General features: G+C 48.0%; 1 protein-coding gene and 1 long non-coding RNA gene across 5 annotated transcripts in view; one reads left to right on the top strand and one right to left on the bottom strand.

Annotated features, from left to right (window-relative positions):
• Positions 1-15198, bottom strand: part of LOC111854305 (potassium voltage-gated channel subfamily KQT member 4) — a 46652-nt gene extending 31454 nt beyond the window's left edge. For all 4 annotated transcript variants that reach the window (XM_023832159.2, XM_023832160.2, XM_072705566.1 and 1 more), the window contains exon 1: positions 14897-15198. In XM_023832159.2, the coding sequence (XP_023687927.1) occupies positions 14897-15198 (302 nt within the window). The remainder of the gene's footprint in view (positions 1-14896) is intronic.
• Positions 15076-16152, top strand: LOC111854307 (uncharacterized). The gene is made up of 2 exons (XR_002840650.2): positions 15076-15215; positions 15757-16152. It is a non-coding gene; the product is annotated as an uncharacterized lncRNA (long non-coding RNA).
• Positions 16153-23076: the final 6924 nt, after the last annotated feature.

Raw genomic sequence — 23076 nt, 5'->3', positions numbered from 1 at the left:
ATCAGAACTGTAATATGTAAATAAATGTATCCAAACAATGTGTCCTGCCCCGATTGTCTGCTCCTTTCGTGTGCCACGCCCCCTCGTTAACCCCGTGTGGAATCCCCGTGTGATCAGCTGTTTCTGGTTGTTGTCTTTAGTCCTCTGTATTTCGTCCGCGTTTCACTTTGTTTCCCCAGTCCGGTCATTGTATTGTCCGTCTGCGTTTTGCCTGCCTTACGTGTAATTAAACCCCGTATTCCCCGATACCCTGATGTGCTCCCCGTTCCATCCCAGCTCTGCACAACAATATTATTATAATTAAACGTATTAATGGTTCATTATTAATATTAAAATATTTGTTTCCGCTGAGAGACGTGCCACGTGACTCATTTCCCCGCGCCTACAAGTTATCTTAGGTCGGCGTTCATGGTTTGACTTCTGAGATTCAGATCGAGCTCTAGGTAATTTTTTTTGGAACTGGCTGGTTCGACTTTTAAGAAATCCGAGTTCTAATGAGTTCGAGAACTGAGGTACCACTGTACTTGTGTATACCCTTAAAATTATGTTGAATAAAGACTTACGAACATTTCAAGATACGAACGGCCGTTCATACAATGCCAGTATAACTGAACCCACCCATACTCTGTCAGGACACGGAGAGCTGCTTGTGGGATACTCCGCATCTCCCATGGTGAGACAGCTGCAAGGGACAAAGATGAGCCTGCAGAATTATAAATCAACATGTCACAAGACAAGCCCCGCCCTCCCACTATGCCAGCGCTGTCAGACACAAGCCCCGCCCTCCCACCACGCCCACGATGTCTGACACAAGCCACGCCCTCCCACCACGCCCACGATGTCAGACACAAGCCCCGCCCTCCCACCATGCCTGCGATGTCAGACACAAGCCCTGCCCTCCCACCACACCAATCATGTGGGACTCACAAACCCCACCTTCCCATCAAACCGTCATCAAACACAAGTCATGCCCCCTCACCACACTAGTGAGGGTTGTAACATACAGTTTCAGTGATTTTAAGTTCTCCCCTCTCTGCTTTCATTTAATGTGCACTGAAAAGGACAGGGGACCCTACAAAATTAGCATATGTGATCTGTATCTGCCGGGCCATGTTGTGTGTCTGTTATATTAAAGCACACATACGCAATGCTAAAGGGCTGTAGTGCATTTTATACGTTACATGCCAAGTCCACAGCGCTACATAACTCTACAGTAACCTAGTTTATGACATGACAACAGCCATGTGCATCTCCCTCAGGTAAAAAGAGCACGGGGAGGCCAGGGGACATGGGCAGGGCAAAGACGCAGACGCACACATGACCAATCAGACGCGCTTCGGATGCGGCTGGAGCCAGAGCAGGTGAGCAGGCGCTGACCCTGCAAGCAAGACGTCTGTTCAGACCCGCATACTGTAAAGGTGCTTCCTGTCAAAAGAGTTCAAAGAGAAACTAAATGCATCACTTAGTGTTTTCTTCGGCGAGCCGGGGGAATTCGCTCAGGCCCCCAGCTCAAATGGAATATCCAATAAATATAAAGCGAATCCTCATCGGGCCGAATCAAAGAGCTGGCAAGGACTCCTGACTGCTGCCCAAACACATTTAATTGTGACTCTAAGCAGAGGGCCGCTCCGTCCAGCTCTGCCTCGGGGGGGGGATAGGGGGGCAGATGAAAGGGGCCCCCGCATTAACCCCAGAAAGATGTCTTTTTAATTTTTTGATTCACCCTTCCCCCCCATCACCCCCCCCTTATTTCCTGAGAAATAGCATGGGGGGCTAATTATCTGGAGGGGTTTTAGTGGACCAGAGTGGAGGGAGATTTAAAGACTGGCGTCGGAGCAGGACGTGGGAGCGGGAGATGTTGGGGGGGGAGGGGTGACTCGTCTCCACAGCACCACCCCCCCCAGAAGGGCAGGTCGCTGGGCATGCTGGGAGCTATAAATACTGCTCCATATTATGAGTTTGTTTTATTTCTGTTGCCATGGAGAGACTTCCCCGCATGTTTACAGAACCTGCAGTTATAAATTAAAACGGTCTTAACAACACTTTAGCCAGAAGTTACGAGTGGTGGCAGCCCAGAGGTGGAGGGGGCCACGCGACCCAGGACCTCCAGAAATGCACCCCCCCCACCCCACCCCATATACAACTGGCAGCTATGTGTGAATAGTAGTACCCAGATAAACGGCATCGTGTTTGTGGTGCGAGTTGAGGGAAGCGAATACGACCTCACTTGCAATGGGCTTGATGCTCACAACCAGCTCCCCCAGTAACGACAAGCAGGAGAGCAGATCGCTCCCAGTCCGGCCCCTGCACTCTGCCAACCGGCAATAGAAGCTCGTATTCGCTCATCCAACTTAAAATACTCAGTGGCAGAGGGTTTCAATCAATTTGAAAGATGTGGACATGATGAGGTGATGTGCCTGTGATCAGAAGGTCACTGGTTTCAATCCAAGGGTCAGTAGGTATCACCGTTGGGCCCTGAGCGAGGCCCTCAACCTCCAAGGGCTCTAGGGACTATCTGATCCTGTGTCTAATAAATAAAGTAAAATGTAGATGTGAAATCAATGTTCTGTTCCTGATTCCCCATGTCTGTTAGGAGCTGTGCAGTGCAGCGTGACGCAGTGTAATGCAGTGAGATACCCGACCACTGTGAAGGAGACCTCAGAGCCGGGAGTACTGTGGCCTGTACTACGAAGTGGGGCTACTGGCTTATCGGGGTAACTTGTCAGATTTAAGGTACCACAGTTTAAATGGACTTCATATTCGTTCACTTACATTTTGCCCAGATTACCTTAAATCCGACAAGGTACCCCGATAAGCAAGTAACCCTGCTCCGTAGTACAGGCCACAGGTTGCAGTGGGGCTTTAAGCGCATGCTGATGAAGCTGACCCGTGCGGAGCAGAGTGCCGTCACTGTGCAGCATCTGGACGTGCACTCTCCACCCCCGAGCAGGTGACAAATGCAGTGTTATGGTTCCGCCGCTGCAGGGTTTGTCCTGTAGACTGAGGAGCGAAGCAGGCTGGTCAGTCTCAGAACACAGACGGTCCGTGGCAGCCCGGGAGGCATCCCAAGGCCGCAGCCAGAGCCAGTGCCTGACTTCCAGAAGCAGAGCCGCTAAAGAAACACTCTAGATCGCGGGCCGAACGCGGGCAGCGTCCAGCTGAGTGCGCTAAAAGCAATCCGCTTCCCGACATGCTGGGGAACTGGACTTCCATTAGGATGCAGGTGCTCGCTGATAAACGGGAGTGGAGTATCGATTCATTTTTATATGGACTTAACTCTTAGGGTGAACAAGTGTCCGCCTGGTAACTGAGAACCAGCCGTGACAGGGGGGATCACACGGCTCACTAAGAGTTCACGCTCATATGCAGACACCAGAGTCCTTGTGAAACAGCTTTTCAATCATCCAGACAGCAGGTGGGGCAGTGAGGAAGGCGCTGTAAACAGATTCGCAGCAGAGAGCTTTGGAAGGTCACGGCTACTGTGCACACACTCAGACGCAGACACACACAAGCACAAGCACACACACAGAGCCCAGCAGAAGGTGACGTCTTTCTGTGCCGTACTTGTATATAATACAGTGTTAATACATGGGATCCCCGAACCCTTTGTATACCTTTCCTCTCACCGGGTGACATCTGAAAGCTATCCGTTGTTTGCGAGAACATAACATGTTATCCGCAGAAAGTCGGGTGGGGGAGCTGCATTACTGGAAGAACTCTGACGCTACTGGCCGTCACCCTCTAACCCCACAAGGAAAGGAACCTGGTCTCCGACCGGACCCGCATCCCGCTAAAGGAACCGGGCCTCCGGCCGGACCAGCATCCCGCTGGAAGAACCGGGCCTCCGACCGGACCAGCGTCCCGCTAAAGGAACCGGGCCTCCGGCCGGACCCGCACTCTGCTGAAGGAACCGGGCCTCCGACCGGACCCACACTCTGCTGAAGGAACCAGGCCTCCGGCCGGACCAGCGTCCCACTAAAGGAACCGGGCCTCCGGCCGGACCCGCACCCCACTACAGGAACCGGGCCTCCGACCGGACCCACACTCTGCTGAAGGAATCGGGCCTCCGACCGGACCAGCGTCCCGCTAAAGGAACCAGGCGTCCGGCCGGACCAGCGTCCCGCTAAAGGAACCGGGCCTCCGACCGGAACAGCACTCTGTTGAAGGAACCAGGCGTCCGGCCGGACCAGCGTCCCGCTAAAGGAACCGGGCCTCCGACCGGACCCACACTCTGCTGAAGGAACCGGGCCTCCGGCCGGACCAGCATCCCACTAAAGGAACCGGGCCTCCGGCCGGACCCACACTCTGCTGAAGGAACCGGGCCTCCGACCGGACCCACACTCTGCTGAAGGAACCGGGCCTCCGGCCGGACCAGAGTCCCACTAAAGGAACCAGGCCTCCGGCCGGACCAGCGTCCCACTAAAGGAACCAGACCTCCGGCCGGACCCGCACTCCACTACAGCAACTGGGCCTCTGACCAGGCTCTCACACCCCCCTAAAGCAGCTGCAGCAGGAGCAACAGCTGGTAAATCAGTGAGCAAGACAACTAACCAGCGCTATAAATAATCCTTACTGCAGGCTATGCATGCTACTTGTCAGGAAAAAAATATGACAAATAAGCATGAAATAATGGAAGTACTGTAGCATAACCCACACAGGTACTACGGGCCGGTCAGCGGTTAGCGGTTAGCCCTCCAATGCTGGGAGCAATACAGGAGCATTTATCGGTAATTATAAACCAGCTGGCTTGTATTGGGAGCTGCATCCTCCACCTTTCAGGGCAGTCTGGCTTTGTCGATTCCCCACCAGCTCCAACAAGCTAAGGGGGAACAGCACTGGAAAAAGAGGCTTTTTTTCCGGGGTGGACACCTGGGCCCAGCCCCAGACCAGCTCCTGGGTGACCACACTGCTCCGTATGCCTAAAATAAAAATACCCCCAGCATGTCCGCTGTGCCCAGAGGAATGGTATTTCTGGACTGGCTTGGCTGGAACAACAGGAGATGTACAGAGATTAGTGCTGATTGGAGCAGAAGCAGCAGCCAATGGTGCTGACCTAACCGCTCTTTCCCACAATGCAACGGGAGCAGCCCCCCTACCCCCATATAATCCATCCTACATTCAAGTCAGAATTTACTAAAGTTAAGTTTTAGCTATCAAACATTAACATTAAGATTGCGCTACCTCCAGATCCACGAGTGGTATTTCAGGATCTTTGTCCTCAAACAGGTCAGATAAGTGCCCATATCTACCCCTTCTCTGTCAGTGCATTGCCCCAAAGTTTCAGACTCGACCTCCCCCTCCGCAGTGTGGCACGACTCTTCTCCCCCTGACCATCTTGGACAGGCACACTGATAGGGTGGGGCTAATGAGACTCTCTCCTCCTCCTCCTCCCCCCCCCCCGTGGATCAGAGTCGCCTTTGTAGGATGAGCAGACGGAAAGGTGAGCGCGGAGCACGTGGCCCCCATCCCCGAAACCCTAGCCTCGCTTGCCCGTCCTGTGAGACAGGGACAGGCTCAAGGGACAAGTTTCTGCACAGGAAGGGGAAATGAATACACCTTCAACCCCCCTCCACCCCTACTCCACCCCCCAACTCTGTCTCCAGCCTTGTCTGTCTCTAGCAAAAATACTCTTTCCCCACCCTGGATGATATGGAAACTTAAAATAAACGTCAAGACAATGGCAGGGTCCTGTCCCGTCACAGCCGTTGGACACTGATGTGAAAGGGTGGGGAAATGCTGTTAAAATGGCTCACTCTTGGTAAAAGCAGCCCCACGGGGACCCCAGGAGACACACGTAGGTTAAGCCCCAGCCAGAGGGAAAAGTTCAAAGCCCAGAGGCCACGCGGGTGAGAAGCCGTGGCCCCCCAGCCCGCCTGAAGCCTCGTCTGCTTTTTGTTGAGGGGCGGCGTGATTACAGCGACAGCAATCTAATCATCTGGCCAATTTGATACAAGATCTGTAGCCCCATCCTCTGAAATTCTCCAGAAGATGAGAGGGGAAAAGATAGCAGGACGCTGTGACCCCTCCCCCTGCTAGCAAGACATGATCCAGGCACTTAAGCAGAGTGGATGAAAGGATCTAGAGAATGCCTTGCCTTTAACATGCATCTATCCCTTTAACTCAGACCCCCCCTACTGTAAGTGCCAGATTCTGTTCTGATTGTGCAGTCACACAACACTTCATTTTTAAAGGGATGCCACGTCACACTCTATGGGTGCGTTCCGAATTGTATGCTTACGCAGCAGGTACAAAATACTGTCAGAAACGTACTTCTCAACCATTAATGCAATACAAACTGTATGGATGCATCAGAACAGTATGCATGCACACTGACACAAGGATCGCCGGATCACACTCAATCTGGTGATGTAACTCTTGCCCCACAAAAGTTAAAACTTTCAATGAAAAAAATAGTCAACTAAATATAACTGGGCATTGTTTTCTACTTAAATTTATGTTGCTCCCATGGCCTTGTGGGATTGCATGGCGTCCATTGGTTGTACCCTTCAAAATTGTACAGAATGTAGTACGCCGTCCGGGTACCGTCCATCTACCGTCTCATCCATAATGAGGATCTACCAGAATGTAGTACGCCGTCCGGGTACCGTCCGTCTACCGTCTCATCCATACTGAAGATCTACCAGAATGTAGTACGCCGTCCGGGTACCGTCCGCCTACCGTCTCATCCATACTGAGGATCCACCAGAATGTAGTACGCCGTCCGGGTACCGTCCGCCTACCGTCTCATCCATACTGAAGATCTACCAGAATGTAGTACGCCGTCAGGGTACCGTCTACCGTCTCATCCATAATGAGGATCTACCAGAATGTAGTACGCCGTCCGGGTACCGTCCGCCTACCGTCTCATCCATACTGAAGATCTACTAGAATGTAGTACGCCGTCAGGGTACCGTCTACCGTCTCATCCATAATGAGGATCTACCAGAATGTAGTACGCCGTCAGGGTACCGTCCGCCTACCGTCTCATCCGTACTGAGGATCCGGCACAATGTAGTACGCCGTCAGGGTACCGTCCGCCTACCGTCTCATCCGTACTGAGGATCCGGCAGAATGTAGTACGCCGTCAGGGTACCGTCCTCCTACCGTCTCATCCATACTGAGGATTCGGACATACTGTTCCCATTGCAAACTATATTACACCCACCACACGCAAACAAGTATGTGATTTGGAATGCACCCTATAGTTTATGCGAAATTGTGAAATAGACCACATCACATTAAATGAGCCAGACAGACCCAAACACATGGCAGGTGTCGCAATGGACATTTTCCCAAAGAACAGCAAAGCTGAATATCACCCAGACACCCAGGTGACAGTGACATCATGCTGAATTCCACGACTGCGCCGACTTCCTTGCCAGCTCCAAGAAGCAGCCAGCGGTATCAGCCAATGATTGGTGGGCGGCCAAAATCCATGTGCCACCAGGACTCCTTGTAAAAACTATAGTGGGACACTCCCCCCCCCACAAAAAAAAAAGAACATTTGCAGCTCAGCACAGAGTACAGAACCTTAATTTAGCATCTCTCCCCACTAAACTGCCCTGTCTGCTGCTGCACACCTGTAATTAGCCCCCACAGTCTGTGGATTGAAGCAGCCGCAATAATCAGCAGTGACCCCACCCCCCCCCCCCCCTCACACACACACACACACACACAGAGAGGCCAAAGGCTACATTTCCCCATGTGTTTTTGTTGATGGTCTCAAAGAAAAGCATTGTGGGACCGCTGTGACGATCATCTCCCGGCATCTATAAATAATATGGGTTTAAGCTGTCTAGAATAAACAAGCTCAGTTTTAGCCCGAGTGTAGCAGCTGTTCCATAAAAGGTTAAAATGTGAGATTCTCTGCCCTACAATATAATTGCTGCACTGACTCGCGTGAGCAAATAGGCAAATTTTCCTGTTTTAAACCCACAACGCAACATGACTCCGCTTAGGCTTGCAAGTTCAAGGAAAGTGACGGTAGGGGGATGAGGGTCTGATTGGAGTTTAGCTAGTCTGCCGTTGACATGGGCTGTGGGTTTGGGTGACATGCTGACCTCCAGGCCACAACAACAGCTGAAGGGGGGAGATGGGCCCACGTCTGTCCACAGACTTTGATTGGGAATAAATTCCTTTAAAAGCATGATGCATTATTAACCACTGATAAGATTATGGCCAAAATCCGAACAGGCTTTCGCACACCATTCCTCCCTGCACGCATGTGCTCGTGTTCATCACTCCCACCCCCTGTACCTCATGCCGGCACACAGCAGCTCTTCTAGAATCTGTTGGCATGTTCTCTCCTCCAGCTCCAGAAGACTAAGATTTCAGCTCCATTTGTCAGAGCTGCTACCGTCCCTGAGCAGCTCCTGGTGCCCAGAATTGCCTAACTAAGCATTTTATCCGCCTCGCTGTGTGCCCATGCAGCCCTACGATTCTGCAAAAAAAAAGTCACGCTGCTTATTAGCAGAAGCAACAAAAACTAATAAAGAGGAAATAAAAGATTTACAGCAGCGCTGCTGTCGCTGAGGACGCGCAGGTCCCGCTGCAGCCTCGCTGGTGGTCGTCTTGCCGGTCCATGCTGCTGTCCTGCCCCGCGGTCACCTTCACCCCCCACGCCTCCCTGATCAAAGCTCTCCGGAAGCCCCCAACCCCCTGCTTAAGCAGGGGCCCCCGTCTGCCCAGCCTCCACAGGCTGAGAGCTGGCTGTTCATTGCCTCTCAGATCCTGCCACCGCAGCCACATCTGGTCCGGCCGCGGTTCCGGGAGACTGAAATCTCACACTTTATGAACAATTATAAGCAACTGGCTTCTCATGGCACCCACTAGCGTTCCTTATCCCCAAACCATCATAAAATCCTACAGTGTTACATTCCCTGCTGTCTTGGGCGGACGGCCGGGGAAGTTGCTCTAGGCCAGCGGTGGCCAATCTTATCCGCAAAGGGCCAGTGTGTATGCAGGTGTTTGGGATAACCAGTAGGTTAGCTGTTCAAACCCAGGTGTGAGGACTCGTCAGCCAATCAGTCCTCTAATTAGCAATCGAATTAGGGAGCTGCGAAAACCCACATACACACCGGTCCTTTGCGGATAAGACTGGCCACCCCTGCTCTAGGCCGTGACCCAAGTGGGGTGGGTGGAGGAGAGGGCCCAGGTGGGAGGGGCTGGGTATCTAGAGGAGTTGAAGCAATTTTGTCCTGGCAATCAAGCGCAGCAAGCCTGCCCGGTTACATGATACATAATTCCAGTTATAAAATTAACAATACTTTTTGTAAAACATGGTTCTTTTATTATAAGCTAAAGTACAGGGAAAGAGACTAAATGTGCACCCTGGGCAGGGCCAGGTTCAAGGAAAGTCTCCACAGTCCGCACTGGCAAGTAATGGGTCACTGGCTATGAAACAATGAAAGTTGTTCACTCAGCAGTACGTGCGAGGGAAGCAGCGGTTTCACGTGCGAGGGAAGCAGCGGTTTCACGTGCGAGGGAAGCAGCGGTTTCACGTGCGAGGGAAGCAGCGGTTTCACGTGCGAGGGAAGCAGCGGTTTCACGTGCGAGGGAAGCAGCGGTTTCACGTGCAAGCGAAGCAGCGGTTTCACTTGCTGTATCCAGGTGGAAGCAGTTGAGCAGCTTAGGAGGTTACAGCAGTGCCGTCCCTGGGGGCTGGACACACTGCCATCAGGTCACAGCGTCACAGCTGGGGGAGGATTGCGATTTTCTATATGCGGAGTAAGTTGAAACTTTAAGGGAGGGGGTCAGGGGTCAAATACTGGATATGCCTTGAACTGCAGACCCAAAGCACACCCCACTGACCCAGCCATGACACAAACCCTTTGCAGGCACACATGACAGCTCGACTGCCATAATTGCACGGTCATTGTTCGGGTTCGAAGGTGGAGCCAAAGTAGAGCGTATGAAATAGATGCTTTCAGCGTTACCTGTTGACAGCATAACACTGCAAACCCAAAGGCCCGGCTTGTGCAGCCATATTTTGCTTACGGTACGATGCTGGCGTGATGGTGGGGAGAAAGGGCGTGACAACAAGAGCTGCTGAGTGCGAATTTGTTCACTTGTGGGTTTGTGTTTGAGAAATGCTGCAGTAATCATACAACTATGTCAATAAAACACTATTTCGGTGGAACTGAACTGGAGAAGTTTCTAGACTGGAAAATTTAACGAAGGAGTGCCCAACTAATTTGACAAAGAGCAACGGCGAGTGGGCGGCTGAGGAAGGGGGTTTGCGGGCCGCACGGCACCATTCGTCAAAAAACAATTCATACTGATGGGTGTCAATAGAGGAGTGGCACGGTGGTGCAGTGGTTAGCGGAGTAATATCACAACTCTGGGACCGAGTCTCCACCAGAGTTCCATGTGGGGTTTCCTCTGGGTACTCCGGTTTCCCCCGAGTCCAAGAATATGCTGAAGCTGTCTGGAGTTGCCAAATTCCCCATGGGGGGTGGGTGTGTGTGTCCTGTGATAGGTTGCTACCCCATGCTGGGTTGTTCCCTGCCTTCTGCCCTTGGCCTCCAGGATAACCCCCCCCCGACCCTGAATAGGAGAAGTAGTTACAGAAAATGGATGGAGTATCAATAGATAGGGTTGCCCACCTAATCCATCAGGCTGAAGACCTAATTAACCAATCAGGGGCTACTACTGTGCTGCTATTACCCACTGGTGCCTCCTGTGGGGACGCAGACTTTTGACCTTTTGGTGACATCAGACACATTCACCTAAAATGAAGAATTCTTGGAAGTGCTGTGAGGCTCAACGGGCGAGGACATTGTGGCCATTATCAGAAAGTTGCTGGTTTAAATCCCATTGTCGGCAGAGTGATTTCACCACTGGACCCTTGAGCGAGACTTTTACCCCCCCTAAGTTACTCTAGGGAAGCGTTTCCCAGTCCGGTCCTCAGACAGTCCACGTTTTTGCTCCATTCCAGCTCACAGCAAAAATGGCTTCGGCTGACCCTGCTTTCTCAAAAACTACTGGACATCACTTTTGCCAAGAAAAAATAATCCGATAAATAAAATGTCAAATTTCTGAGTTTATCCTCCACTATAAAATATCAAAGTAAATAACTCCTTTTTTATCCGTTTGCTGTAAAAACAATGTAGTGTTACTTCCAGTTCTCCTATGAGTTGTCTGACAGAATCCTTCATTCTTAAGAATGGATTCTGGGAACATTCCACACCCTCAGTCCTTATCGCCTTTACATGCTTCCACGGCAGCCGTTAAACTATGATGATTGCCGCCTGATCACAGCAGCTGGGCCAAACGTCCACTAGTTCTTTTGCTTCTGGTTTCCATAAAGTCTCCTCCGATACTCATCCCTGCTCACTGACCGAGTGACACACAGAGACAGACAGACAGACAGACACACACACACACACCAGGCGAAGCTCAGAAACTCTATAAAGGTCACCCAAAGGCAGGCTGCCAGCATAGTGACGTCATTAGGATCCCCTTTGGATCTAAAGCATTATATTGAGCTATTTCCTGCTTTCGTGGGTAATCAGTCTTATTTTTCCTGACATTTTAAATAGTTAAGAGTTTCTTTTGAGGTTCTGTTCCGATGAGAACCATATTTGGGGCAGGAGTGGGCAGCATGAACTTCTCTCTGGTTCAGCAAGAGCTTTGAAAGTGTTTGTATCCCAAACCAGCCAAACAGCATCTTAAAAATACAAGGTAACAAACTTGGACAAACTAAAAGATTGAGATTTGCAAAGCTCATGTGCTCAGACGGAGGGGCTGGCAATAAAATCACAGGATTACAGACACCTCCCCCCACCCCCACTTCCACCCTGAGAAACAATCAGACGGCTTCTGAATCTGTTAAGGTAAATGAGGGAGAAGAGACACCCTGCATGGTCCCGATAAGCGGCCCGCTGTCGCAGAACCGCGACCCGCCGTCGACGAGGCTGCCAGCTCTCCTTCCTTTGACTGCTTAATAATACTTTGCATATGACAACAGATCACACGGATACACTGGACTGGAACGTGACCAATCATCCAAAGACCTAAAAACAAATAAAAATGCCACCCGTCTGTAATTTAAGCCACACTATGCAATTTTATGATTAATGCCGAGTACTAGGAAAAAACCAGTGCGCTCAAAATACGGGCAGCGACCAGGAAAACAGGCTACACACCCCCAAAGCCATAAAATACAGCTTCAGTGAGTTCAACAACGGCGGCTTATATTACACACACATTTTCAGTGAATAAACCCCTCTGATGCCACAGCATGGAGGGCGAGCGAGATCGAGCAGACGCGTGGTAGCCAGAGCTTCCTAAGCAGAGTTGACAGGTTACCAGTGTTCAACAACAAATTCCAGTCCATCGTGGTATTCCACAATACTACTTCAAAAAGTGTTGCATTCACCAAATATTTCATGAACAGAAAATACAATTATGGAGCTGAAACGACAAAAAAACAACTAAACATATCGAAAGTCCGGCTTTTAAAGGATGCGTCATTTCTGCTTGTTGCTCCATGTCAAAATTGGAAGCCTTCATTGAAATGTAACTCCTTTCCACTTGGCGCTGTCTAATCACCAAATGCCGAAGCGGCCTGTTACAGACCACACTCCTTAATACCGGCACAGCAGAATATGCGTAAGGGTTTGTGACCGTGCACATCAATTACGGGCTGTCACATGGGCGAAAACAGGCGCAGAGACCTGGAACAGGAATGAGAAGATCTGTGGACATTAGTAAATGCACAATGCCTTCGGTCTGCCTGACGCTGCAATTTTTCTTTGGGAACCTTGAAACAAAGCAGGTGTGCTGATGGAGGCTCATTGAAATTACTCTATAGAGTGTAACACAGATAGTGACGGTACACCTATTGTATTACAAATGTGGCCCATGGAGAAAATTCATTACAGTGTATGGGGGAGGAAGAGCAGTTGACTCGGTAGGAGAAGGTTGTGTGAAAGTTGCTCCAGGCAGAGCGGTGAAAGGAAACACGTAACTCAGAGAGGGTGAGAAGAGCTGAGGGCAGAAGCGAGCGGATGGGAAGAGACACAGGTCTAAGGCGGGCGCACGGAAGGGACGAAAACATGACGGCCGTTTCAGCATTCGCACGAGGGAAACACACGCAAGCACTGACGCAAACCAGAGCATCAAGTCACATAAGGGCTGCGACTAGGCGTGGGACAGGGATCAGGGATCCTAGTCATCAGGACTGCTAACTGTAGGCACTTTCCGAGACGTTTACACAGTCACATCACTTATGGAGTCCAGAACCTCCACCCTTATCCATCAGGAGGCTGAGTGGAGGCAAAAAGCAGCTCGCAAAACAAACTAATATTTTCTCTATCTATCCAAATTTAAGAGGATTGTACTCTAGAAATTACAACCATTATTCTGAATACATATTTGTAGATCCAACAGCTTAAAGTTACATCACTTTCCCTTTTCACAGCTGAGTTTTTAACTGTTGCTGTTTACACTGCCTACACTGAAAAATGCCTACATTTGCACATTGAACAGCATCCCCTAACATACAGCCCAGGGGGTGAGAAGTGAGTCCTACAACCATTAACCCAAAGTTCCTGCTACCACAACAAATGTACAGTATAGGAGGAGCCTAAACACAGGCTACAGCTGTTCTCAGAAAGAACTTCCTGAATTGGCTGAGCAGCTACTTGACACTTAACACTCAATGCAGGCTGCTTTGGAAATCGAATTTCACTTATTCCAAATAGTGGGGCGGATTTCAATAGAAAATCAGTTAACTATTATTTGTGCAAAATAAGAACTGAATGACGATGGACTTGTTTTAACAGAGAATGCACGTTTTACAACAGCATTTTTTACATAGGCAGACAATACACCGTTTTACAGACGCTATAAGGAGAGGAGGCTGCTGTTTTGTTTTTTTTTTGTTTTTTTTTTTTTAAACGGAGGACCGGGGCTAATCAATGACACCTCCAGCCCCTTTCAGGCCCTCTAACGTGGAAAAGTACAAAGTGTCAGGCAATGACTCTGGATAAGCGCAAAAGGTTAAAACAGCTTAAAATACACTGTTAACCGGACCGACACAAAAATCAGATGCTTTTTACCAATAACCCCGTATTTTTTACACATGTGCGTGATAAAGCCGCTGTTCTCGGTTCACACACATCCATGCACGATCCGAAGATGCACTTTCTCTGCATTTTGAGTTGTTCGACTCACATAGGCTATTCTTAAGTGTGACAGTTAAGCGGTTCTCTATTTTTATAAACTGTTTCGGTACTCTGGACTATATAGAGCCGAATCGGTGAGTCGCATCAGTGAGGTAAACATATTTTAACTATAACTGTCATTGTCGCTGGCATGGCACATGCCCGCATTTTGCTGCGCGCCGCGGACAGTCCCGCAGCCGCCGTGCGCGTTATCTGTCCAGCACGAGTGGCATCTGAAGACCGAAGCGTAGCGTTCAGGCCAGTTGTCAAGCCTTTTCAAAGGCCGCCCGCACTTCGGCGGAGCCGGCCGGTGGGCGCTTAAGCCCCCGATCGCCAGAAGCAGCCCGGTTCCGGGTGACACGCTCGGGCGTAAAAAGCGTCGGGGTGCAACGCGTTTAACGCGCGTCCGAGTTGTAGGGCGGCAGATAAACTGACACGGACGGTGAATTATCACAAAACCACTTTTTCATAAAAATGTTACCGGCTACTGCTAGCTTCCGGAGCTGTTCACAGCAACATTATTATGGGAAACCTATTTAAAGTCTCCATGCGACCCAGCGCCGGATGCTTTCATGTGCACCCGAGGAACGCCAGACAGCTTTAACTTTGGGAAAGATCCCGCCTTCTAAATAATACATTTACCTAGAGAATCCCCTTCGCTTTGGCACTGTAAAGGACTGTATTCCAGGTGCATTAAGATGAATGATGCCAGCGGTTATCATACTCACATGAACGCGTGGTAGACGAAGGCCCATCCCCGCGGCCGCTCCAGCACGTTGTACAGGTAGTTCTGCAACTTTCTGCACCGCTTGCTGGAGGCGGACGCGCTCGTCCGGGGTCCGGGCGGCCCTGGCAGCGGGGTTCCAAGCAGCCCGGTCCGCTGGCACGGGTGTCCGCGCTCCGGGGTGGACGGCTCGCTCCGCTCCGTGTGGACGGCAGTCAGGGCAACGAACTCAATCTGGCGCTCGTCGCCGGGGGCCGGCGGAACAAGCATCCTGAGACCGCCGTTATTAGACGGGCTGGCCGACATAGCCAGTGTCAATGAAGGTAATAATCTCGCTATTATTAGTTCGCAAACGAACTGTTAAAGTGTTTTTGTCATATGTACTGACGTACTTAACCCTGAAATGCCAAGAACGGCGACGGGCAGTCCTCAAGTTTTGGAAACCATCATTTAAAACTACCTAAAAAACACGTCGCTTGCCTGATTAAAATCACACAGCACTGCATTAAAGTGGCGTCTAAAATGCCCTTCGGCAAGCATCTTAGAAAGAGTTTTCTTCCTCACGGCATTCTTCTAATCTTGATTAATTAAACAGTTACCTTAGAAAGTAAAGTTGCATCCGGTAGTCTAATTGATCACAGTACGGTAGTAAGTGTTCTCCTAATTTATATCAATTCAGGAAAATAACTGGCAACATTTCCGTTTAATAATAACAGCGATAACTCACGGAACGAAAACATGCGCGTGGACTAGGCTGGAGCAAAAGCTTCGTAAAGTTATATGGCTGCATTTGTGGTGGAAATTCGGAATCACTTCACTGTCACTCAAGTCAGTTTTTTTCACGGCGTCCCGCAATTAATCCAGCGCCGCGGACGGCAGTTCACTGTTTCCCTGCTGCCTCCTCCGACGCCCTTGGCTGACCCGGATCTCCGAGGGAGAAGCGGTGGAGTCCTTCAGATGATCGGGCTCGGAGCAGATCTGAACTTGGATGAGACCCCCGAGGAAGGCAGCCGAGCGGCGGCACCGTGCGGGCACAGCGCGTCTGGCAAAGTGCGCGTACGGATAAGAAACAGCGCGACTCTGGAGACAAGCGGCGTGCGCGCCTCGGAAAAAAGAAAAGGCGCAGAGGAGGGACGGGGGAAGTAAAGGGGAGGAGAATAGCTTCTTTTCGCTAACTTTGTCTGATGTGTTTATTTCCCCCTTTTGAATAAGGGATCTCTTGAACAGATATGATTTATGACGATAAAAGCTAAAATTCAAAATTCCACTTTCATCCCTGACTGTAAGGGTTTGCCTTGTTCATATCACAACAAGGGAATTAACGGCAATGGTCGAATGATTAGTCGGGAAAACGGAGAACTGGACAACCCTCAAGTAAAATCACATCATATTTCGCACGTTTGTGTGTGTGTGTGTGCATTAAAAAAAAAACAAAAAACTTTAGACTTTTATTTCTTTGTTTCTTTACACTACTCATGTAAAGTTAACCAAATAATAGAAATATTTTAACATGTATACATCCTTCCAATGTATGAAAAGATTACATATCTATATATAATCCTCCACATGGGAAACCATCCTAGCAGAGAAAGATGTGCAAGAGAAACCATTTTCCTTTTGATAAACTATTTCCCACTCTCCAGTGCATCTGGACCATGCGATATCATTACCCACTGGGATGGTGTTCTCTTCGGGTGTAAAGCTGTAGCGGGACTGGGCAACAACTTTGCAAGTTGCCACTGTGCAATTAAGCTGCAAATGTTGTCCCACCCATCAATCAAGTGTTACTTAGTTTGGAGGTAACACCCAGCCTGGCCCTTCCTGTCACCACAAAGGGGAAACGGACCGGGGACAGAATGGTGCACGCAAGACCAAGAAAGTCTAATGCACAAGGCTAACATGCATCAGATTTTCCATAAGCCAAAGTGCAGGAGACTCCGAGGAGCTGGAATGCGCACTGACCAGTGAGGAACAAATCTACCGCATTACATAACACAGACAGGGCCTCACTCATTCTCGCACAGCTGTAGCAATTAACACAGTGACAGGGTGAACCACAGCAGCACTGAGGCATTAGCCGGAGCACTGATGACAGTCAACAGGTGGACAAGGTCAGACACAGGCGCACATGTGGTGTAACTCACATAGATGCAGGCACGTAGATCTACACGCACGCTTACACGCTCACCCTTAGAGAAGAAGCAACACTTGGCGAATTCATGCTCGTTGTGTTCCTCGTCAGCTTGCAGTTCTCCTCCTAATATGTAGAAGCTAAGCATAACACGCTTAGTACAACTCTGACCCCAGTACCTCACTCAGCACAGCATTTCGCCTGAGGTCAGCCAGTCTCCCTACACCCTGTTTCGGTTCAGACCGCTTTGGTGGGACCTTCTCTGGATGTAAAAATAGCCCAACACTCAGACCCCAGCTTATTGTTCCTGCACTTTGGTTGCACTTTGTAATGGCTGTTCCAAGACACTGTTTATCTTCTTTTTTTAATTTTTTAAAAATAAGTCTAGCCTTCCATGCTTCTTTCAGATTCAGCTTAATGAAAACATTAGACGAGTAGAATCTAGAAAGTTAAGGATCCTATGACCTTATCGCCGCTCGGTTGAGATTTCTCTGATGGGACATTTGTAGCTGTTGGCAGAAGCCGAAACGGCAGAACCACTTTCCCCATTAGCTGAGCTCACGTATTCACTGCAGGGTTTTGGGATTTATGTGTTTGGTGTCAGTTCAGCCGTATCCTGCATGTCTTTGACTGGCCTAAATATACATCTAATTTACATTCCAGTTATTATTGTCATTGACCGTAACGTCGCATTGCTTTTCAAGACAATCCTGGGTCGCGATCAAGGGACTTGAATGGCGGACTATAGTCTGCATCCAGGCCAAAACACGATGTAATCCAGACTGTGTGATTGAAACCCCCCTCCCTCCAGGTCAGTGAAATGTCCCCCCTGACCCACCCACCCGTTGGTGATATTTACCAAGGGAAAATCTCCCACAGCACAGCTTGGGATTGTGTGCCTGATGAAATTCGCACCCCAGTGAAAAATAATTGAGTACCCCTGGTCTGTATGTTAATTACAAATAAAAGCAACCCCAACATGGTGTGATAAGGTTATATGCAGATATGACTGTGACTGAAACATACAACAAATGGATATAGGAAGGTTTGGTGATGCCATAGGTGACTGTATGGACCTGCTGTGAAAGCTGGGCATATCCTCCAGTCGCAGTGAGTGAGCCATTTTACAGCATCATTTCAAGCAGGGCTATTCCACTCTGGATCTGGATTCTAAATCCAGGCCGTGTCTTAAGTTCTCCCAGGTAGTTGTTTAATAATTACTGATTCTGATTGGCCAGAGGCTTCACACCTGACTCTCAGGTAAAGGAAGGCTGGAAAACCAGCACTGCTCGGACCTCGAGGACTGCGAGTTGCATAGCCCTGATTTAAAGCAAGTTGTCTGCACACCACCTGCCTTTTCCTGTAATAAATCTAGATATGGGGTTAAGTGTGAAAAGCCACATTAATGCACCTTAAGTCCCACTGATGATCAAAGTGTTTCTTCATTTCTACCTGTTTGTAGCCAAGTCTAGTAAAGAACTCTAATCAGTAATGGGAGTCCATAGTGTGTGGCATTGCTGTGTGCTGTCAATCACTCACTGGTATACTTTATCAGCTACATTATAGCTTCCTTTTGGGTTGAATCAGAGAGTGATTGGCAGGACAGGTAGCCCCGCCCACCATGGGTTTTAAAGCCTCCATTCCTCTATTGCTGTCTCTGATTGGATAATGTTGTCATCCCGGAGCATGCCATTGGTCTGAGCCACATCTTTTAAACAGAGGTCCTTAGGGACTGCAGATGAACCCATGGATCCCCCAAGGACACTGAGATGACACAGCTTCAGTGGTGACACAGCGCCAGCTCCAGCTGCCTCAGAATAGTGCCAGGGCATGTCACGTGACACACGGCAGTCTGGAATATAAAATTCAGGATTAAACCATTAGAATAATATTTATTATGCTGCTGTCATAAACATCTGGCCAGTCTGTGGCTATGCCTGGGATCTCTGTACAGTATTACCTCACACTTGTCAGATGCATTAGACAAACATTATAAATACATAAAAGAGTTTCTAATTTATTTAAGACTGATCCTGATGACTTCAGATAAATGACATGTGACGAAGGAGCTTTTCCCACCATGAATCCTCACCTCTTTCAAATAGAATGACTTTCAGAGGACGTTTAGCTGGTATGATTTGTTCATAATCTGTCCAACTTGCTGCTTGAGAAGAAAGGCAACATCTGTAACCTCTGCTGCAGCTGTATTTGACACTGTAAGGCTGCAACAAAGAAGTGGATACATTTTGTTTGAACATTATCGGTTAACAGGACTAGCATTGCTGCTTTGTCACCGGCGGGTTGTGGGTCTGGGTGTCGTTAGGTCCCATAACTTGGGGCTGCAGCCCCATGTATTTTAAGCCGAGCCCCAAGCCCCAGGCATTTCAGCCCCTATGCCAACCTTTATTCAAAAAAAAAAAAAAAAAAAAAAAAAGAGTCAAGCCCTAGCTAGACATTCCCCCGGTTGTCGGTTTAAAGGTTCCGCCTACAATCCACGTTGATTCTGCAAATTGGTGACTTTAAATTGCTTTCAGTGTGAATGTGTTTCAAAGTTATTCAAAATCCCCCCTCCAGTCTCTAAGTGAACACTGGCACCCCCCACCCCCCAACTTAGATAAAAGGCTTGTGAAGCAGGGTGGGGGTGAAATATCCGGCCCCTCCAGGTGGGCCCTGCCTCAGTCCATTCTTTAGCATAAACTCCATCAGGTACGAGCCCCAGTTTCTCCCCTCCGGCCTTAAACTCCACCACAGTCCTGGATAAGGGTCCAGATGTGTTTGTTTTTCATCACTTTCCATGGTTCCTGGTCCAGCACGAACATGTCATATAAAGGAACAAGCTGCTCTTCCACTGTAATCCAAAATGCAAAACCTGAACATTTGCTGATCGCTGAACATTCGCTGATCCTTCATGATTATGGCATTGTGATAAAGAGATTTTTGCAAAAAAATAAAATAAAAAATGAAACACCGGAAAATCACAGCTGTCTATTGTGGTTAAGCTGCACCAGCTCTCTAATCAGTGGCACCAAAGATGGCAGAAAGTAACCAGCATTTTACAGAAACCTCTACCCCTTAATAACCCTCAGATTCAAACATTAGTCACTGACCTAAGGTGGCAAAATATAAGCTCTAATGTAGGAGGCTTTCCAGAAAGGTGCTTATTCAGAGGTTATTTCGTTAAAAAAATCTTAATCAAAGCGTTATTAACGCAGGGTCGTTCACAGGGACCGTACCTATTAGTTCCTGTACTTATTTTGTATTTAAACAGAAAAAAATAGATGAAATTCACATAATCCTTTAAGCAGACTCGTGTCACGCTTTGCGCGATTCATTTTCAAGCAGGTTTACTTTTGAAGCGTTAATTCCGAACCTGAAATGGTAAAGGGCAGCAGAGTGCAAAGACAAACGCTTCCCGTAGTTATTTTGAAATAAGACAAACAGTCAACTCTTAAGACTGGTGATATCTTCCATGTTGATGCCCAGAGCAGCAGACAGATTACAAATTCCAGGATGGTGCCAAAGCAGTCAGTTTCATTTACAATTTCAAAGATTCCTGGATCCGAGTGAAGCCAGCACCGATTCCCTTGTTATATCCTATTAATTCCTGGATTAGGCATTAATATGCCTTAAAAACCCCACTTCATGTTTTTCCACAAACTGTAGATCCTTTCTCATTAATAATATAACTATAAGCGTCTGAATGAGTTCATCGAGTTCGAATAATTGAATAGTTTACGATTATCAAAATAGTACATGTTGTACAAGCTTTGAACATATACCTGTCTACCAAACAAATGTAATGAAATATACAAGAGTGTAGATGGAAAAGTGTTAAACATGGGGGGAATCAAGAATAATAGGTTGGTGGTAAACAGGATAATGCCAACAAAAATAAAAGCATTATGATGTTATTTGGCTATCAGTGAATAATGTTCATCGTAAAAAAAGATTGCCTGGCGGAATGCACAGAAAGTACACATGGAACATAAAATAGGTCTTTTCTATTTTTTTTTTCTGAGGTAGCCTAGTGTAGTCTAATTATTTTCCTTGCTCAGATTAACATCAGATTAAAAAATTATAAGTCCCGAAAAGCCTCAACTCGTGACTCCCATTCTTCGCTGTTTCCCACGTCGATTTGCACGAAAACTTAAGAGGAAAACGGTAAATTATTAAGCGCGATTATGGGTCCACAAATGTCACATAGGAAATCTTAACAATACCTATCGAAGGATGGATGTTGATAACGAAAAAAACCAGAAAAAAAGGAAATAGATATAATCAGAAATAACTTTCTAGGTGTGCCAAGCTGCCCAAAGTAACAAAGCGGCACCACCGTGCGGTTCGCCGTGATAGTACACTATGCAGAACGCTGGGGCGGACCGGAACCCTCACAAAGTCGAGTTGAATTTACTCTATACGTCACATTTCAAATGATGTTTTTAGTACGACGTGCCCGCTCACTGATTTACGTTATAACCTTGAAAACGAGGTGAGATGTATAACATTTCCCCCAGCATATCATAACCAGTTCATACTGATGAATATTATACTGGTGTAACTGAGGTCAAGTAACCTGCTTTAGGTACAAGCTGCGTGTAGCTCGTCACTGTATTTAAAAACTACGCTCAATTAGGGTGACCAGATAATCCATGTCAGGGAGGACACTTTGAGCTACTTCAGGTTTTACAAACTACTTTCAAATTGAAAGGCTCCTGTGCTCGGCTAATTAGTTCAGCTCTTCTTGTGCTTTGACTGGTTTATTTCCTTGACTGAAAGACTCATCCAGCTGTTTCACATTAACATTAGTGACACATGCATGATTATAGGAGACTGACCAATCAGCACACAGCAAGAACTCAGTGCTCAAGTGAAATCCAGGTCCGTTTAATTGAAATGGTAATTTACAATTCCTGTCCTAGCTCAGAGTGTCCTCCCTGACATGGATTATCTGGTCACCCTAAAGTAGTTGAAACTTCATAGTTACTAGATAATAAAACAACGAAGAAAGTGCATGGATGGATGGATGGAATATTGGCAGAAAGCGCCGTCATTCAGATTGGGACCGCATCTCCCCCCGGCAGCTTTTGTATATGATCCCTCTTTGAACGCATGTCTCGTCCATATACGCCCACTGTTCATACTGTTCCGGCGTATATGTGATGGCTAATGGCCTTCACTTTACATATGTCTAAGTGATGTTCCATAGATTTAATTGCCCTTGGTTTTGACCGGGAATGCTATATACTGTACGTGTCCAGGCTATTTTTGACAGCATTGCAATAGACTGGCAAGTATAGAGAAGAGGTTACTGAAAATGGGGGCGTATTTCCATCAGTCAACACCGGTATCAGCTACAGCAGTGTAAACCCTTCGGCTGAATCTGCCTCCCCAGTCCTGGCGCAAAACTCTTGTTATAGAATTCCAGGTAGTTTGCAGACTACCGCTGTTTGCCCTGCAAAACCAGAACAAAGTGATGCAAGACTTGTATTATGACCTACATGTCGACGAACGAAAACGTTTGTGAAAAGCTAAACAGCGCGTATAATGTCATGCCAAATTCAAATGCGGGAGAACTAGCACGTTGAACAATCGCTTTATCCTCCGAAAAGCAAGGAAATATTTATATTTGTCTCATGTTATATACATACAATGTTCATTCTCATTATATATAAACAAATACACTTACTGCCAGAGAGCAGCATTAATATTTTAATATTCACGGAATAAATAATGAGTAACCTAAAATAGATTCTTTGTCGTACACAGAAATGAACAGTGATAGGCTACTAATTCGCAAATAAAGGCTACGGAACAATATTTGTCCATCCACTTCCCAAATGATTATTCTGCTTGGGGGGCACAGCACGTGTTCAGGCTCCACGCGCAGTGTGACCTTCATAACAGAGACCCCCAAGACCGGTAGGGCCCCCGTATCCATCTCTCGGGTTGTTTTACCCAGATGATACTACCCCAAGTTGAAAACACCCGTCCTAAAAGTACCAAATATATATAAGGTTTCACAACACATTACACATACCGGACAAAGCCACAAA

This window comes from Paramormyrops kingsleyae, chromosome 23 (assembly GCF_048594095.1).
Source record: "Paramormyrops kingsleyae isolate MSU_618 chromosome 23, PKINGS_0.4, whole genome shotgun sequence".
NCBI classification, from domain to species: domain Eukaryota; kingdom Metazoa; phylum Chordata; class Actinopteri; order Osteoglossiformes; family Mormyridae; genus Paramormyrops; species Paramormyrops kingsleyae.
The sequence above is the reverse complement of the archived record's forward strand: the minus strand, read 5'-3'. Positions and strand labels throughout refer to the sequence as shown.